General features: G+C 49.9%; 1 protein-coding gene across 1 annotated transcript; it reads right to left on the bottom strand.

The window, feature by feature from the left end:
- Positions 1–33: 33 nt before the first annotated feature.
- MSLN (mesothelin) lies at positions 34–18,341 on the bottom strand. The gene is made up of 30 exons (XM_027736155.2): positions 18,254–18,341; positions 17,964–18,162; positions 17,596–17,681; positions 16,103–16,143; positions 15,701–15,722; positions 15,563–15,590; positions 14,693–14,777; positions 13,302–13,463; positions 12,903–13,105; positions 12,611–12,702; positions 11,874–12,004; positions 11,195–11,316; positions 10,654–10,825; positions 10,170–10,385; positions 9,698–9,868; positions 8,508–8,654; positions 8,331–8,380; positions 7,761–7,881; positions 7,432–7,517; positions 6,482–6,611; positions 6,191–6,381; positions 5,258–5,348; positions 4,694–4,805; positions 4,080–4,279; positions 3,575–3,721; positions 3,192–3,325; positions 2,341–2,468; positions 1,717–1,811; positions 903–1,092; positions 34–502 (listed from the first exon to the last, which is right to left on the bottom strand). The coding sequence occupies exons 3-30, from the start codon at positions 17,636–17,638 to the stop codon at positions 408–410; spliced, it is 3,405 nt and encodes a 1,134-aa protein (XP_027591956.1). The 5' UTR covers positions 17,639–17,681; positions 17,964–18,162; positions 18,254–18,341; the 3' UTR covers positions 34–407.
- Positions 18,342–19,587: the final 1,246 nt, after the last annotated feature.

The raw sequence follows: 19,587 nt of genomic DNA, 5'->3' as shown, positions 1-19,587 counted from the left end.
TAATTCCATGATTTATTTACAATCAGCCAGCAAACTTCCCTTCCACTCTGAGGTCTTGGCAGTGTCACGAGATCAGGCTCTGGGAAATGTCATTTTTAACCTTAAACCCCCCAGTAAAACATGCACGTGGTTTGGGTTGCAGTGTTGTGGTTGGGGCTGACCTGGACTTGGGCTCTACCAAAGGCAAAGGTCCTGCTCTGAAGAGTCTGGAATCTTCCCTTCAGACACAACTGGGTTTTTCCGAGTGATTTGAAAGACAAAAGTACCTAGAAGTGATTCCTGGGCTGATCCCAGTTGCCTGGTGCTCTGGGCACCCCTCAGCCCCAGGCTGGAGGTGCCCACAGGCCTCAGAGCAGGTCACAGGATGGAACCAACCCCTGGTCTTGCTTCCTCTGGAGAGAAGATGGTCAGGATAGGATGGACATCATGAGGAAAGTGAGGAGCAGGGCAGGCAGGAGGTGCAGTGCCATGGCCATGGCACCCAGAGGGGCTGAGGATGGTGCTGGAGGACAAAGAGGGGCATTAGTGCAAAGGAACCAGCGACTGAGCTGCTCCTCCGTGGGGAAAACATCTCCTCATGCCCCATCCAGGGATTACCTTGGCTTTTCTCACAGCCCCACCGAGTCAAGTTTGGGGGTTTGGAATTAGAAGGTCCCTTCCTACCCAAACCATTCTGTGATTCCATGATTCTAAGCCCAAATCCAACACACCCCAGAGGAGGAGGCCCTGGGAGCGCTCACTCGGTTGGGATGTTCAGCCAGTGAGGAAGCTCCCAGTGGGATTACAGGGCTTCAGGCTCCTCAGCAGAGCTGAACTTGCTGCCCCAGTTTTTCTCTTTGTTGTAACCCCAAAACAAGTATTTAAAACCCAACCCAGCCTTCAGAGGTCCTGAAAACACTCACCTGGGAATTTGGGAGTGACGAGGTTGATGTAGCCTTCCTGTGTTCCCCCCGTGAGCCCAATGTGCAGCTGGTCCAGCTGGGACTGTTGTTGTACCCGGATCCACTCCCGGACAGGAGACCTGTACTGCCACTTGGCCAGGTCTGGGAGGTTGATCCCCAGCAAGCCCTGAACCTCACGGGGTGTCAGGCTCTAGGAGGAATCCCAGAGCAGGAGTTAGGGGTGGAAATGTAGGAATGGAAATTACACATCTGGCCAAGAAAATGACAACTCTGGCCAAGGAAATGGTGAGGTTCCTATTGGCAGAAGTGGGAGGAGCAAGGAAGACAAATTCCTGTCATGGTTCCCCTCAGGACAATCTTCCCTCAGGGTTGGGGAATGAACACGATGGTTCCTCAAAGGCTATTTCTGTTGTCCTCTGATGACAAGTCTCCTCAACTCAACTGGGGGCCCCAGTCCCTGCCCAAATCACTGGGATTTCTCCCAAAATTGATGACATTACTGCCAAGAGTGTGGTTAGAAGATCTGTCACACAGCTGTGACCGTGGTCTAGTGGACACCTGTCCCCTGCTCCTGTCACCAGTGCTATGAGCCTGCTCTGGAGGAACTCAGCTGGCTCAGCTGCCATCTAGGACTCCAAATGAGACTTCATAAGAAGCTTCAGGCCAGTTCTCCACTTTCTACCAGTCCAGCATCATTCTGGGTTTGATGGAATGACTCCTGATTTCCATCAGTGGACAAGGCAACCAAACCCAACTACTCAGCAAAACACAAACACCAGGAATCCAACAATTCCAAGGTCCAACTCCAACTCACCATCAAAGCATCTCTTCTTAAACTCACAAAAGTGTTCATGTTCATGTTCACGTTGGCCTGGCTCAGAGCCTTGAGATCTTCACCAGGAGCCCCCTCTGGGACCAAAGAGAAGAAGAATATCAGAGCATGGAAGCCCCCAAGTGAGCTGTGCTTGTATCTGCACAAGCTGGAGCTACAAGGATGGCTTCAAAATTTATTAGGAATGGGGCTCCTACCAGAGTCCCAGCTGCAAAATATGTGGATGCTACTCCTTTTTTCTGGGACTTACTGATGTTTTGGGAATTAAACCAATCTGTGGCAATGCCAGACAACAGACAGAGGGGTGGGAAGAGTTTGCTCAGGCTGGGAATAAATTCTTAGCTTAAGAGGGAAAAAGAAAGTCTGGTTTGTGCCATGGAGAAGGGCTGGGAGAGAGTCTGATTTTCCCTGTGACAGTCTGACAATTGATTTGGGCAACTTTAAGTCAGGTACAGAATCTTTCAACAGTATTTTATGCCACCTACAGGTTGGAAAGGCAAACTTTGAACAACATGGCTTTGAAAATTCCCAGAACTCTGATGGATTTTGATACCCATTCAGCTCGTGGCTGAGACCCCTCTTCCCCCATAACATACTGGTTCATACCCAGATAAGGTAAAATCAGCTCGTAGTAAGCAGGAAAGACTTGCTGGGGATAGAAAGCTTCTTTGGCTTTCTCATACAAGAGGTCTTTGGTCCGTTGTGAACAGGCTGAAGGATTCAGAGACACCAGTCTGCAGAAAAACAAAGATTTAGGGTGAAAAAAGCTTTTATTATCCTCAACCTGTATAAATTTTCACCTCTCCTGAGTGTATCTCTGGGATTCTCTGCACAGCACAGGTAACCCCCTCTTCCCAGCAGACAGAAGATGTGTGGAGAGAAGCTGAGAGGGGAAAATAATGGCTCAGTTTCCTGCTCAGAAGGATTTGTCTTCAAAGTTAGGAAGGTTCTGATGGTGAACAGTAAGTTTCTGTGTTTGCAAAGCTGTAATTAATTAATTTCATTTACCAGTCTTTCAAAGGAATTTAAACTGGAAATGTCCAAGAAAGTGGCACAGGTGTGGCACTTGAGGACATGGTTTAGTGGTGAACCTGGTGGTCCTGGTTGATGGTTGGACTTGATGATCTTAATGGTCTTTTCCAAACTAACTGATTCAATGATTTATGAAATTAAACTTAATTAATTATCTTTTGCCCCCAGATAAAAGCAGGGCAATCTGCTGCCAGCTGAGCTGCCATAAAGAGGGTTTGACTGCAAATCTGAGCCCTTCCTGGCAGGACAGAGACCAGCAGGATGGAGACCAGCAGGTGTTAAACCTGGACAGAGAGCAGGTACTGAGTTCCTTCCTAAATTTCCTTTCACTGTGTAGAGCAAAAAAAAAAAAAAAAAGGAAATTGCAGTTGCTGATGGAAAAGTGCTTTTCCAAGAAGCCAAGAACATCCCAGTTTGTGACTCACTTGAGGCTGCTGGGCTCTATGGCCTGCACCTCCGTGGTGTTCAGCAGGCACACGTATCTGGTCCCGATGGCATCCAGGGCAGTGGCATTCAGGGCATTGCCCAGCTCAACATAACGTTTGATCACTGCTGAGGCCTGCAAACACATTTAATTTGATTAATGGGATCGAATCAGGATTCGTGTTTTCACCCCCCAAAGGAGAACATGCAATAATTGCAAAAACAAACCGGGATCGTTTCAACTCTGCCCGTTTGGCCCTCAAGGATGGGCCACCCAACCCCGGGGGACCAAGGATGGTTCAACCATCTTCAAGCCCTAATCCTAAACCAGCAGCTCCCAAACCAGGAAGGAAACATCAGTAGGAAAGCAAAGCCGAGTCCCTACCAGGAGATCTGGGGGCTGACTTTTCAGGAAGGCAGCCAGGGCATCAGCTGAGTTCATCTTCCATGTGGAAATTTCCTCAGGGGTGATGAGAGAGGTGAGGGGACCCAGCTTGGAGAGGAGGCTTTCGGGATAACCATCAGGATACCTCTGTGGAAACACCACTGTTATGGCTACAAAGTGGGGCTGAGGGACCCGGATTTTTAGTCTGAAGAAGAGAAGATTAGGTGAGGATTTTATTGCTGCCTTCAACTATTTAATAGGAGATGGTAGGGAGGGTGGAGCCACGTTCCTCTCAGAGGTGCACAGTGAAGGCCAAGGCCCAACAAACAAAGAAAACTCTGGTTAGATATTAAGAAATAGATATTTTCACAGTGAAGTGGTCAAACACTGGGAGAGGAGCCCCAAGAGACGATGGAGCCCCAGTCCTTGGAGGTACTAAGTTTAACTGGACAAGTCCCTGAGCAATCTCATCTGTGACATTTGCCATTCTTTGGGCTGGCATTACCTCATCCAGGTAGTCCTTCAGCACTTGCAGTTGCTCCACACTGAAGGGGTAGCTGAGGACCTGGGAGAGGTGGTTCTCCAGGAAGACCTGGTTCTCCAGGGACATGTTCCTGAGGCAGGCCCGGAGCTCCCGGGGGCTGTAGTAGGTGGGCATCAGGTCAGTGCTCAGCATCTCCTCCGTTATCTCCATGTCACAACCTGCTGGAGCAAGCAGCTCTGGCTTAAATCCTTTGGCTTTAAGCTTTGAATCCAAGAATCATTAAGGTTGGAAAAGCTCTCCCAGCCCATGGATCCCCCCCGTGCCCCATCCCCACCTTGTCCCCCAGCCCAGAGCACTCAGTGCCACGGCCAGGCCTTCCTGGGACACCTCCAGGGATGGGGACTCCAAACCTCCCTGGGCAGCCCCTGCCAAGGCCTGACCACCCTTTCCATGGAGAAGTTCTTCATGGAGATGCCCCCTTGCTGGGGATGGACAGGTGTGCAACCAGGGTCCCACCCTCCTCACGGCTGTCCTGCCCCCCAGTGCTCCATACACATTTAGGGACACCCACAACACTAGGACAACCCTGACCCCGGTGGGAATGCTGCCCTTCTGGACCCAGGGAGCTCCCATACCATCGGCCCTCCTGTGCCTGGTGGGCAGGAGCTCCCCCACGACGGTGGCCAACTCCTCCCTGGACAGGGGGGAATCCCGGGCAAAGTTCTTCAGCCAAAGGGTCAGAGAATTCTGCAAGGAAAACGTTCCATCAGGGGGATGGTGCAGCCCTGGGGGCACCTCCAGCACAACACCCTGAAAGATCCCTGTCGAGGTGCCCTGGGCAGCACACCCGCAGATCTCTCCTTGGTGAGCGAAAAAGGCAAATTTTTAAAGCTTGCACTCCACATATCCCACCCCCTCACGAGTGATTTTACCTCCTCACGAGGTACTGTGTGTATTTTACTGCTGTTTTCCCTCTCTGGTGCTCTCCCTGCAGTGACAGGAAGGGGTTGACAGAGAGCTGGATCTGCAGTTCCAGGCTGTCAACTCCATCAGCCCTCACTTCTCCCAGACCATCATCCCCTTTGGCACCAGACCTCTTTTAAAAGAGGAAACTACTGAAAAGCACACGGCTGAACAACCCCCAGCATATTCCTCCCACACTTCAAGAGCCAGGAGGGCTTCCCTGTCTGAAAACCCACCTTGGGGATCTCCTGCAAGATGTTGTGATCAAACACAGGGATGAGCCCCGAGAGGTCCCTCAGGGTGAAGGCTGACCAGGCTGCAGGAGGCCTGCAGACAAAAGCAAGTTGGGATCAGCTTTCAAGGAAGAGCAGAACAAAAAAAAAAAAAAAAAAAAAAAAAAACCAAAAAAAAACAAAACAAATCAAAAAAACAAAAAAACAAAACAAAAAAACAAACAAACAAACAAAAAAAAAACCAAAAAAAAAAAACCAACAACAAAAAAACCACACCTTAAAAGCTGCCAGGATTAAGCCCCTGTAACACCTGACGTCAAGAAAGCACAAGATCACAAGATTTAAATCCTAAAACACCTTGATCCCTTCCTGTTACACCAAACTTCCTTCCAGCAGGGCAGGACAGGTGACAGTGACATGAATCAGGGCAAATGGCATTTAACTGATACCTGCTTTTCATAGGCATGAAACCCAAAGAATTTCTATTGCTCATATCACCCAACTCAGTGCCAAGATCTCAGGGCACCTGATAAGAGGGAGGGAAATATTTGTCTCCCTCTGTTGGAATCAGCCAGGGATTTATCAAGCAGGTAGAAGCAGAATGTTTCCTGAAAGTCTGGGGCTGACAAACAGCTTGAACTCACCTGTGTACACCAGGACAGTCAGAGAAGTTTGGTTAATAAAAAACAGACCAGAGGAAAAGATTTTATAACCAGAGCAAGAGAGACACAGAAGCAACAAACTTATTTTTCAGTAGAATTTCACCCAAGCCTTTCAGCTGAAAGAAGTTCAAATAAATTAAAGTAAAAGGCTCAAAAGCAATAAATTATTTGGGTTTTGGATCAGGCTGGTTGGCTGGAGCTCACTCAGGTCTTAACAGAAAATTGGGTTTGATTAAGGGAACTGTTTATTGACATCCAGAAGAACATTTCATACCCAAATGTGGTGTTCCCACTGCTGATGACATCCCTAATGGCTTCTTCTTGGTCAGGCAGGAAAGATTCACACTGGCTTAGGTCCTTCAGCAAAATCCCCCCCGAATTCCTGATGTATTCCCCCCCCAGGTCACAGACCAGACGGCCCAGGATCTCGGCATCTTCCTCATTTATTTGTGTGCCAGGGATTTTCTGGAATAACACAAGACCAGGCATGTCCAGGCCTGGCTGGCACAGGGGAGGGGCATTCCTGGACCCCAACCCTCCTGCAGACCTGTCCCTCCCCACGTACCAGACATGCCAGAGCCTCCAGGAGAAGCTGTTTCCTCTGAGGGGACTCTCTTGGCAGAACATCAAGATTTGCTTCCCCGATGTTATTGAAGTATTGGCTGCAGCTTCCAGTGGCTGCATAGTCTGAAGGACTGGAAAGACAAACACTCCATGAATTCTAGGGAATGATGTGGAGCAGCTGGTCAGGTTTGAGGGTGCTCAACTAAACATCTTCCACATCTACAGACTAAACTCCCTGCAGTTGTTCTCTGAAAAGTCCTAGTCCGTGTTCTTCCCAAATTAATGTTCACCTTAAGGAATCTATTTTGGGACACAGCCTAAAACTGTTCCAGATCTGGATACAGAAGCACAGTGGGAAGATACTGGGAAAAGGAAATCCACTCCAGTGCCTGTTTTCTTTGCTGTTGTGAGGGGGAAGCACATTCAGGGAGGCCTGACAGTACTCAGGTTTGATACTGGTTTCATATCCAGATATATCCATGTGGTTTCATAGCCAGAAATTGCTTCAAGGTGTTTATATTAATATGCTGGATGGTTGAATCTGAAAGACTTTAAAACCCTTTTGAAAGCTTTCATAGAATCATGAAATGGTTTGGGTTGGAAGGGACCTTAAAGCCCAGCCCATCCCACCCCCTGCCATGGGCAGGGACACCTTCCACTAGCCCAGGTTGCTCCAAGCCCTGTCCAGCCTGGCCTTCCAGGGATGGGGCAGTCACAGTTTCTCTGGGCAACGTGTGCCAGGGCCTCCCCACCCTCACAGGAGGGAATTTCTTCCCAATATCCCATCTAACCCTACCCTCCCCTTCAGCTTTCTGCAATCCGATTTTTGATTCTCCATAGGAAGGCCTGAAAAGTCTGAAATATAAATCAAACTAATCAAACCATCCTGGTTATAAACTAATCCCTCTATTTCCCACTAAGGCAACCACATGAAAACTGTATCACAGCTACCTTAAAAACAGCAACAGGTCTTTAGGATAACTGTCCAAATCCTCAGGAATCCCATGCAGTGTCACCATCCTCAGTAAGCAACTCAGCTGGGAGGACACCAGAGATGGAATCAGAGAAAGAACCAGCATGGAACATAAGAAAAAATAAAACAAAAGCAAGATTTTATCCTGTTCCAAAGAAAGAAAATAGGGATGAACCTTTTCCTGACATCCAACCTAAACCTCCCCTGACACATCCCTGTTCTAGTCCCTTAAGCTCAGAGTGTTGAACAATCCTCATTGTACCTTCAGGACAACATCAAACATGGCACTTGGAAATAAGGGAACTACCTGGTCTTCTCCCAGCCTGACATTTTTGCTCCTCATGACTTTGGCCAGCTCCCGAAATCTTCCTGCTTCCACATCTTTGGCAGCTGCACAGGTGAAACCTTGGAGCACAGACTGGGAGAGCCTGGACATGGACAGGAGAGAAATCAGAAGGGCAAGGACTTCAGGGAAGGTGAGTTCAAAGCAGGACACAATAAATAACTTTTCATAATTTTTCATCTGAGATATGACAAAAGCCACATCAGCCCCACTAATGAATCCCTGGAATTGCACTGTGGAAGGCTGGCACATTCCCTGGTTAGAAATGCCTTCCACAGGGGCCATCTGGAGCAAGATTCCAGGTGCAGCCTGAGCCAGAGGCATAACTTTAGAAAGAAATTGTGGCTCATGGTTACATTTTGCAGCTGAGACCCCGGGAAATCCCAATGCTCCATGTCTGTGTTTGGGTTTGCATTATATCCCCATCTGTTCCTACAGATTCAATACGGTGGATGTGCCACAAGCCCCCATGGAAACATGGAAATTGCCATCAAAACAAACATGGAAAAGGGAAGGAGAGAAGGAAATTGGTACCTGCTGAAGTCAGGCTCTGCCTTTACCACATCACTGAAAAACATGGCAGCCTGGGGAGCAAAGCCAGAGGGTCAAAGGTTTTCCAGCAGAAACATCTCTATTTTTGGGCAGATTTGCAGAGCAGACTCGAGGCTCTGCAAGTCCAGGGAGGGGTGAGGGGACACAGCCCCCCAGTACCTGCTCTGGGGTCCATGGCTTACTGTTGAGATCCTGCACACTGGGCTTCTCTTCCCCAAAAACAAGCAAGGATTTGGGGATGTAACTGGCCAGAGCATCAGGGATGTATTTCACCAGGTCAGCAGGGTGGACAACACTGGAGGAAATCTTTAAAAATAACCCAACAAAACATATCAAACACTGTGGCTAAAAGAGAACTGGGAAAACCAGACCAGTTCCCCTGCTGAGCATCTGGGCAGTTCACAGAGGCCTAGCACTGAAATATTCCCTGTTGGACACATTCTGTCAAACTAGAAGAACTGCTTCGAGGTAATTCCTAATGAATGGGAACAATTCTGTCTCCTATCAGCTTCCCACCTCTTGGCTTTGTGCCCTAAAAATATTGAACAGGCCATGAAGGAGGGACATCTCTTCCCTCTCTGCTGACACAGTGTCCCAGGATGCTGAAGGAACATTGCAGACCCTGTGGTGGATGAGACATTATAGCCCTTATAACATCTAACATTTCCCTAATAACATTCCTTCCAATAATGGAGCTGCTCCAGAACAAGGAACCAGAGGCAGAGCCTCTGGTCCCAAACACAAATCAGTCTTTCCTACCAGGAGGATGATGGAAAACAAACTTAGAAACTACATGTACAACTGGAAGGCTCAAAATACAGCAAGAAAACAGGCAAAGAGGTGTCCAAATCCTACACAGTCACATGAAGGAATGAAATAATGAATTGCTGAGGGATCAGTCAACCCTAAAAAGGGACTTTTGAAGTCACCTTCACTTCTCACACAGTCTTACTCCAAACGATGTTAGTATTAGAATCATAGAATCATTTCGGTTGGAGAAGACCTCTGAGATCAAGTACAGTCCTTAATGAATTCTGCTCCCTTTACATTCTTTCCCTGAGAGCATCTTTTCAAGTCACTGGAGAGGAGTTGCTGGGACCACCCCATAAAACAAGTCTCTTGTGCCCTCGTCCCCAAGAGGCTCAGCAGGACACCCTGTCTGGTGGCCCAGGGCATCTCCACAGGCAGAGTGACAGGGATTTGATCCTGTTTGGCAGTGACACCCCCATGGAATGCTGCCGGGGGGGGCAGGGGTGTGTCCCACCTGGCCCCAGGTAAGCAGTGCTCCCAGCTGGGACTCCCTGGAGCTTTGCTCATTTGTGACACCTGAAGAGGAAAAACCACGTCACCTTTTCCACAAAGGTCCTTTTCAGAGCAAGGGGAAGGGGCTCCATTTGCTGGGCAAACTCAGGCACCTTGATGGCCTCCAGGAGCACCTCTGGGGACAGACTCCAGACCGTGCTGCTGTTGAGGCCTCCCACCAAACTGCCCAGCTGTGCCAGGCTCTGCCCATCCCGGAGCTGCAAGGGAATGCACAAGGACATGAGGGCCAGACATCACCTGCTGGCAGCACCAGGTGTGAGCTGCACCTCACAGAATCCCAGAATCACTGAGGTTGCAAAAGACCTCCAGGATCACCAAGTCCCCCCTGTGCCTGATCCCCACCTTGCCCCAGCCCAGAGCACTGAGTGCCACATTCAGTCCTTCCTTGGACACCTCCAGGGATGGGGACTCCACCACCTCCCTGGGCAGCCCTTCCAATGCCTGACCACCCTTTCCATGGAGAAATTCCTCCTGAATTTGTGGCCCTGATCCTGGTACCTGATAGCCAGAGCGGAGCAGTTTGTCCACAATAGCACTGGACTGCTCAGCACTCCAGCCACGAACTTCCCCCAGGGCAGGAAGAGCTGCTTCAAGGTCCTGCTCACTGATGCTGTTCCGGATGCTGGACACAGACAGTCCCACTGCAGCCTGGCCCAGGGCACGCAGGATTTCGGGAGAGAAACCCTCAACCTTCCTCAGCAGGGAGGATGTGACCTGCAAAGGTCCCACGGGGACAGAAAGGAGAGTCAGGGGAGCAGTGAGGGGAACCTCCAGCCTTTGGATGCCTTAAATCACTGCACTTCTGCCTCCAATTTTTATGCTGAAGGCTGTTGATGGACCATCTCCACCCATGGAAATTGTGGGATGATGAAACCCCAGCCAGACACCAGGACAAAAAAACCAAATTCCCTGGAGGAGGTGCCAGAGGAGGCACAGGAACTGATCCTCAGCCCTGCCCGGGGCCGGGCAGGGGATGGGTTACCTGCAGCTCCTGTGCCGGCAGGGAGGAGGGAGCTCTCTCTCCGGGAATCCCTCTGCGTGCCGGGATCCAGGGGCAGCTCTCCCCGATCCTCTGGGCCAAGCTCAGCGCGTCGTCCCTGCTCAGGTTGGTCACTGCTGAGGGGCTCAGGGAGCAAAGAAACCTGTCTGGGAGACTGCAGGGGGGACACAAGGGGGAGAGGCTGCAATTCCCAGAGACAGGGGCTCTGTCATGCCCTTTTTCCAGAGGATGCTCCTTCCTGGGGCACCTTTCCCCTGCCTCATTTTAACTGAGGATGCTCCTGACAAACCTGCAAGGACACTGCATGGAGATCATTTCCCAAGGTTTAGAACTTGGGATCTAGCCTTCCCCAAGAGCAAAGGCAATGGAATCATTGGAGGAAGAGAAAAATGCTTTAAAGGTTTAATGAAAGCAGCCATCAGAACCACCACCCAAAATCTTGCTAAATCACAGCACCACAACTGGGTGCTGCTGGATCTGATTTCCCATGATGTAGGAGATCAGATCCTGTCAGATCCTGTACCTTGACAATGGAAAAGCAGGAGCAGAGGTCAGCAGGAAGGTGTAGTACAGAGCTGTCTCCCGGGGCAAGGTGAGGTTGCTGATCATCTCCATATTGACTGGATCCCTGGCAAATTTTTGAAGCTGAGGGTGAAAAAGGAAAAAAAAAAAAAAGGAAAATAATTTAGATGGATGCTTTAATCCTGACAGTTTGAACCAACCTCACTTCAAGCAATATGTGTTTTTTTCACCTGATTTTAGTGTTGTGAGGAAGTTTAATTTTTGTTTTCAAGTAATACACTGGGACCTTGATCAAGTTTGGGGTTGTTCCTCTTACTGACTCCAGTTTGTTTTGTGCAAAATTACCCACATGAAACCAACTTCTGTGCAAGTGCCTCTCATCACAAGAGATCACCATGGGGGGGAACATAACTGAAGTGACTGTTAGCACAAATAAACAAGAGAAATATTCCAACCAGCAGCATCTCCAGGAAATTCAAGGCCAGGTTGGACAGGGCCTGGAGCAACCTGGGCTAGTGAAAGGTGTCCCTGCCCATGGCAGGGGGTGGAATGGGATGAGCTCTAAGGCCCTTGCAACCCAAACCATTCTGGGATTCTAATTTTGCCCAGGGCAGGATTATGACCCTCCCAGGCATGTTTTGCCCACTGGAGGTTCCTCAGCACCAGGAGGCTGCACTTACAGTTGGTTCATCAGCAAAAAGCTGCAGGTCCTCAACTGCGGCATCCTCCATAAAGGATCCAAGGTAGTTTTTAAACCAAGCAGTGGAATTCAGGCCTGGAATGGCTTCACTGTAGCATTTCTGGTTGGATTCTGCAGCCAGACAGGTAGAAAAACAGACACCGAATCAGGAAATGGTTGGATTTGGGAGATTCTGAGCATGGAACAGCCTTCAGTCCATCAGAGGACTCAGCAGAGCTCCCTTAGTGCCTCTGGTCACACATTCCACTCAAATCCATGTGTTCAGACTCCAAGTGCCCGTGGGACAGGACGGATATCTCATTCTTTCACAGTCCTCCAAACATTTCAGCACCTGCCTCTTTCTTCCTCCCCACAAATCTGCCAGAAGGTTTTTGCAGGCCATTAAATTTGGGCATGTCCTCCCTGGGTCCCTTCCTGAGCTCAGTTCTTCAGCTCTCAGAACCAACCCCTGCCCTGTTCTGTCCCAGCAAAAGCAGGAAATGCCATTCACGAGGGACACAAGTGCTGATTTATAAAAGTCCTGGATTAATAAAGCCTTCAGGCAGGGAAATGATTCCTGAAAGCACTTATCACTGTCACAGTCCCAGCCTGTTCCTATTGGAGATTCACAAAAAGCCCTGGGAAGCCTCAGCCCTGTAACAGAGCTGAGCCCATGGCAGAGCTCACACTGGGGGCTTAAAGTATCTGTGGTTTCTTAGAGAAAATGAAGTCATTTACCATTCTGGGTGAGATAATATTTGATCCCACTGTAAAGATTCCTCTGCTCTCCCTCTGGAAGCTCAGGGTATAGTCCATCCAGGGCAGCCACTCTACAGATGGACAAGGAAGGCAAACATCTCAGATACTGATGCAGTCAGGGTTGGGTTCTCACAGGAAGGCTGTTACTGAGGACTGATTTTATCAACCAAAAAGCTTTATCAAAGCTCCCAATGTGGTTTCCCCTCCCCACAGCCCCAGTGCTGTGACACTGCCCTGGTCACACAGGGCCATCAGGGACAGGAGCACTTACAGCAGCTGAAAGGTCTCACAGGACACATTTTTGCCATGGAGGCAACCAAAGACCTTGGGCTCCTCCAGGAAGGGCTGAAGTCCCCCATGGACCCACTGAGACAGAACAGGAGGGCTCTCAATGTCTGGCACTTGCAGCATCTTCTCCCACAGCCCATTGATGAAGATCAGGCTCCACTCCAGAGACAGAGGCACGTGGGAAAACTGAGAGCAAGAGGTGAGGAGAAACACAGGAATTCCAGTGAATAATCAAACATCAACATAAATCCACGTGAATCTGAACATTATGAGCAAAATCTGTTGGTTGAAATGATGCTCTTTTTAAGATAAGGTAAAAACTAAGGTAATTTTAACCAAATCCTTCCAGTGGTGAGCAAACAGTTGGCTCTGTGGTACCCACCCGCTGGCTGAACGTGGTCAGGGAGGCCAAAAGCTTCTCAGCACCATATTTGGAAAAGAACAGAACAGAGTATTCTGGATCCACAGCAGTGGCAGGTTTGGAGGCAAGGCAAGAATATAAGGATATGAGGAAATCATCCTGGAGGTCCTGGAGCCAAGTTCTCTGAAAGAGAAAAGGGAAATGCAAATAAATGTGACAAAAGGTGGGTCATGTTTAGAGGTGCTGCTGTCTGGAATGGCCTTCAGGTGGCTCATGTGTGCATTTGAGAAGAAATCCTTCCCTGGGAGGGTGGGGAGGCCCTGGCACAGGTTGCCCAGAGAAGCTGTGGCTGCCCCTGGATCCCTGGAAGTGTCCAGGGCCAGGTTGGACGGGGCTTGGAGCAACCTGGGCTAGTGGGAGGTGTCCCTGCCCGTGGCAGGGGGCCACTGGTTGGGCTTTAAGGTCCTTCCAACCCAAACCCATTCCAGAACTCCACGACTCAGCACTGTGAGATGATCAAACCCATGGATAGAAGAGTCAGAAGAAAATCCAACCCACACTGACTTGGAGCAAGTCTAAGCTCACCCAGTTCCAAATGCTGGATCCTTCTGGTACCTACTCTGTGCTTCCCCCAAGTAGAGGGTGGCCTTAAAAGCTTTATTCAAATGGTTTCTCATAAAAAAAAAAAAGCCCAAATATTGCCATTTGATCAAAGTGTAAACATCCATAGGGAAATTTCTCCTTCCCAAACATTCTTCAATTAAAAAAAACCCAAACAAACAGCTGGAAAAGAACAAACCTAAACCCCCACCAAAATATTTGGAGAAATGTCATCTCTTTATTAGAAATATTTACGGACAAATACAAATCATTGTCAATTCAATTGCAATTTCTGGCAGCACAGCAACTGAGAGATAATGACAAAAGCAGGAAAGAAAGTAAACCTGGAATGTTCCAGATGATATTTTCCACACTTTTAATTGTGCTTTTCCCACTTTCAGTTGTGTTTTTCCCACCCTTTGTTGGGGTTTACCCCAATGGACCAGGGTGACTGTCAGGCAGAGATCTGTTTTAGTGCTGTGATGCCAGTTTTTAAGTGCCAGTTTCTTTTGGAAAACTTCTTTGTCCCACTTTCTCATTTGAGAGGTTTGGAAAAGGGACTCCCCACTTCCACAGCCAGCCCAGAGAGGGCTCCAGGGTGGTTTAGCCCCACGTGGGAGGTGACACAACCACAGCTCAGTGCTCTGGGTGCTCCCTGTGTGTTTGATCCCAGATTTTCTCTCCGTCCAGGGAGGGAAACCTGGACAAGGCTTTGGCTGCTCCACTCACAGCCAAGCCTGGGACTGTTCTAAGGGACAGAATTCCCAAGGAAAACAACCCCAGCACCAGGGGCAGCAGGGCACTGCCATTACCTGTGCACAGGCATATTGAGCAAACGAGAGGCTGCACGGGGAGCTTTGGCCACGGGCTGCTTCCAGAAACTTCTCCTGGCTGACACTGGGGGGAAAGAAAGACATCACTGGGCCAGCTGTGCCAGGAGCTGAGGCAGGATGGGGGGAGCTGGGGCAGGACTGGATGAGGAGAGGGGGAAGAACTGGATGGGGGCAGGACTGGAGGGCAGCTGGGAGCAGAACCAGCAGGGCACTGGCACCCCCTCAGCCCTAGAGCTGCAAACACAGCAAAGGGCACACCTGCCAAGCCCAGAGAGTCAGTGAAAGGCATCTGAACCCCCCTGAGCATCAGGGTTTACTCCCTGCCTGTCCCCCCCCCCAGCAGGGACAGCCATTCCCTGTTCCCATCCCGGAGCAGGAGCAGTGCCAGGCAGCCACACCAACCACCCCTGGCAGCAAACACAGCAGAACAAACCCACACGGGATGAGAATGAGCTGCTGCCACCATCTGGGAGCAGGGACAGGGCACAGATGAAGTGTTGACCCTCAGGTGTAAGTCAAGTTCAATGCAAGCCTGAAGCAGAGCTGTTTGAGCCTTAAGCCCCACCAGGAGCCAAGATAAGCTCGGCACCAGTGCCAAGGTTCTTGGCTCACACTCCAGGGACTTGCCCTGCCTTTCTTTGTCCTGTACAGACACAAAACCCCAGGAAGGTATTTTCCCTTCACTGTTTAAACAAGTGCAACTACAGCCCTCCCTGCCCACGAGTAACCCTGGGACTGTGGGGGGAGAAAGGCCCTACCCCTGGTTTCAGAGGGATCCTGCTTCCCCAAGAAACCAGGATCACTCCCAAGGGAAATGCTGCCCAGACAGTTTGCTGGTGGGTCACATACCTTTCCACTGAGGCACACAGGGCAGACTCTGATCCCCAAAAAAGAGAGAAAAACAGAGACAAAGGAATTGTGAGAGGAATACAAACACAGAACCGTGTGGGAATGTTCCTTCTGGAGGTCACTTGGGAAGAAACTCACCGTTGACAGCAGAGCTGGAGCACTGCACAGGGAGACAGGGAGAGAAGAGGGGATGTTATCATGGAATTGTGATGTTATCATGGAATTGTGATCATTGCACAGACAAACGGGTGAGCTGCAACCATTTGGACTGGGGTGTGCCCTGAAAACGCTCCAATGCCCACATCCAGAGTGTTCCCATTTTGCCATCTGCAAAATTCCCATGTTTTACTGGCTCTGTGCCTCCAACAGCTGAAAAGTCCCAAGTTTGGGAGCGTTCCCAGCCCTCAGGTGTGAGGCCCAATGGGATGGACTGTCTGATGATTTGAGCAGGGTGGGTCTAGTGGATGGATGAGCTTTAAGGTCCCTCCAACCCCAACCATTCTGGGACTCTGATATTTTAAACACACAAATCTGCCTTACCAGGTATGTCCCAGCAGAAGCTCCAGCAGTTCCTTGCCACCCTGGAAGACAACATGCAGTGATTTTAGAGCAAATCCAGGATAAGGCTCATTCCCACAGCACAGCCCCTGTCTGAGTCAACCAACCCTGACCATCCCTCAGCTCCCTGCAGTATTTTATTTCTCACTTTTGACCCAGTATTTCACATATTTTCATTCCTGCTGTCACCTCTGAGGGGTGAACAGACACAAGATCCTCCTGTACCCACCCAGGCCAGTCTGGCTGTGTCTTAGATGACATGAGGGATGTCTTGCATCTCTATCCCCAAAGAGGAAAAGGCAGGGAAAGGGGAAAAACCAACCCTCTGGGGACAGTTCTTCTCTCCAGGACTTCCTTGCCTTGCATCCCTTGTGCACCACAGCCAGGGATCAGCCCAGGGATCCACTGGCCCTGATGCCATTCTTCCCTGCCCTGATTCCATTCTTCCCTGGCCTTGATTCCATTCTTCCCTGGCCTTGATTCCATTCTTCCCTGGCCTTGATTCCATTCTTCCCTGGCCTTGATTCCATTCTTCCCTGCCAGTGGACAAAGTTGGGCTGTTTCCACCTGACAATCCCTTCCTGCTCCCCCCAGGATGGGGCCTTGGGAACATCCATCATTTTGGCCCCCACTTGGAAAGCTTTTATGAATATGTGTAATTATGCAAATCGTCCCCCCGAGCCGAGAGAGCATCAGAAACACCCACACAGGGAGGAGGAAGAGGAGGAAGGGCAATATCACAGAGGAGCCAATATCCCAATCAATATCCCAAAAATCCTCATGTATGGCAATAAATTCTTCATCTCACAACATTCCAACCAAGGCCACAGGCTCATCTTGTGTCACGAACCCCCTGAGACACAAATCCCCCCCTGTGGCAGCAATGCCCTTCCCAACACTGCCTTCACTCCTGGGCTTGCCAGGGCACAGGAACCCAGGCTGTGGCAATTCCATGGAACTTGTAACACACAATGGAATGCCATAATTCACAGAGAAGCTGTGGCTGCCCCATCCCTGCAAGTGTCCAAGGCCAGGCTGGAGCAACCTGGGCTAGTGGAAGGTGTCTCTGCCCATAGCAGAGAGTAGAACTGGGTGATCTTTAAAGTCCCTTCCCACCCAAACCATTCCAGGATTCTCTGATTCTATTAACAGTTAATCAGATTCAGCTCTGATTATTCCTTAAGTGCATTCCCAGAGACACCTGGATACTCCAACAACAGGAGCAGGGAGCAGACAGCTCTGAAATCACTGGAGGAGAATCAATTCCAGTTGTGCCTTTCCACACTGTTTATTACCAAGCCTAAAATATTTCACTTCCCAGATCCAATAACAAACAAGAATAACTAAAAGCTGAGGGTTTAGAGCAGCCACCAAAGCAACATTCAATGGTCTTTCAGCACAATTCTCCCTTCTGAGGATTATCTCTGGTATGGAATATCCTCCTGGAACACCCTCCACTCCATGGTCCTACTCACCAAGCAGAAGGAGAAATCCCAGCGTTGGGAATAAAGGAGGCATTTCTGGAAAGGTCTTCAGAACACCCACAAGTGTAAGGAATCACCTTATTTCAGCCAAAAAAAAAAAAAAAATCAAATTAATTGCAAAACCAAGCTCAGAGGAGGGAAGCTAAAAGGTGATGTCTCACATGCAAATTTAGACACACCAACACCCTCCACAAAATACAAATCAGACCCAAAGCACACGAAAAACTACTGAGGGTCTGCTCTGCCTGGGAAAGCCAGTGGAGAGTTTGGAGTTAGTTAATTCAGGTCATTTTATCCATGTCCTGAGCCAGGTTCCCTGTGGCAGAGGGGGAGAGGTGGCCCAGCCCCTGGACACTCACCTGGGATCTCCTGGAGTGCAGGGCATGGTCATAGCGGGCTCCTTTTCACTGAGCAAACTGGGGTGTGTCCCTGGCTCCTCAGACCTGCATCTCCCACTACAGGATGGATTTGGAGCCCTGGACACACCTCTCAGCTCTTGAGAACACAAATGTTTCGTAGCACAAGTCACTGGGTGCTGTTTGTTAATGCCTGTCATTCCTGGGAAACAGGACGAAGCGGAGGCGGGATGAGAGCCCTGAAGAGGTGAATTCCCCCCCCTGCCCTGCCTGGGACGTGAACAAAACTGAACCTGTGCTCCTTGGGACAGAGCTCCTCCAGGACCACCTTCCTCCAGTTACCAAGGGAATCTTTGCAATCAGGAAATTTTGCTTTGGTGGAGCTTGAAATGGTTGAAACTTCTGGAAAATTTCTGCTTCCTCCAGTTGTCCCAAAGAAAAACACATGGAAGTTGCTCTGCTGGCCAGTCAGGGCGTGGAATGGGATGAAGCTGTGTCAGGGAGGTTGAGATGGATCTCAGGAAAAGGTTCTTCCCCCAGAGCGTGGTTGGCACTGACCAGGCTCCCCAGGGCAGTGGGCACAGCCCCAAGGCTGCCAGAGCTCCAGGAGGGTTTGGACAACACTCTGAGAGAGAGGGTGGGATTGTTGGGGTGTCCCAGGAGGGACAGGACTTGGACTGGATGATCCCTTCCAGCTCAGGATATTCTGTGATCCTGAGATTCCAGATCCTAGGGCTGCTGGACTGGGGGAGCTGCCCCAGGCTGAGCCGGGTCAGTCCCTCAGGCACAGAGCTCCCCACTCAGGGAGAGCAGCTGGGGGGGCTGAACCCAAAATCCAACAGGGCAAGGCTGGGACTGGCACAGGCAAACCCAGGGCACAACCAGCTGCCCCAAATCCTGGGACAGAACTTCAGGGCCTTTCCAGCTCCTGCAGGCTGCTCTGTTTTAAAAACTAAGTAATGTTGGTGCTATTAAAGAGCTCACCTTTAGTTTGAAGGGGTCTCTATATAGGAGCTGAGGAGTGACTTTGCCCTGCTCCTTCATCCAAATCCCACCTGGTGATGTTCCCCAGGATCTCCCAGGCCTGTGGAGCAGCAGTCAGAGGGGTCTCCTGGTTTTGAGTGATCCTGTGCTCTCCTCAAGCTCTCAGCCCATCAACACTTCAGCAAAACAGACTTGGCAAACACAATCTGCAGGAATAAAATGAGAGCTGCTGCAGAGTCTAACAAGGGATGGATATTAAATTAGATTCCCCCCACTTCAGGCTTCTTTTTGCTGATCTTTGGATCTGATCCCCCAGGTTACTGAGAAACCCAGAGTAACTTTGAATCTCTCTGGGCACAGTGGGGTAATTTTACACCTCGGATTTGAAAAAAATCTGTGTTTGGTCACTTTATTGATGGTTTGCAGGAGCAGTCCTGTGCCAGGCTCAGACTTGCCCCATCATGCCCACCTACAGCTCATGTCTGTGCCAGTGTTGACTCACCATCCCCACCCACCCAAACCTGGCTCCCTCCACACTCCCAGTCCTCTCACCCCACTTCACGTGTCCATCAGCTATTTTGGAACTGGTGCAGCAGCAAGCCATGAATGCAGTCTGTGTGACTCACAGCGTGTGAAAGTGCTT

The sequence above is a fragment of the Pipra filicauda genome, unplaced genomic scaffold (assembly GCF_003945595.2).
Source record: "Pipra filicauda isolate LSUMZ 115617 unplaced genomic scaffold, ASM394559v2 scaffold266_size1643727_pilon, whole genome shotgun sequence".
In the NCBI taxonomy this organism is placed as follows: Eukaryota; Metazoa; Chordata; class Aves; order Passeriformes; family Pipridae; genus Pipra; species Pipra filicauda.
The sequence above is the reverse complement of the archived record's forward strand: the minus strand, read 5'-3'. Positions and strand labels throughout refer to the sequence as shown.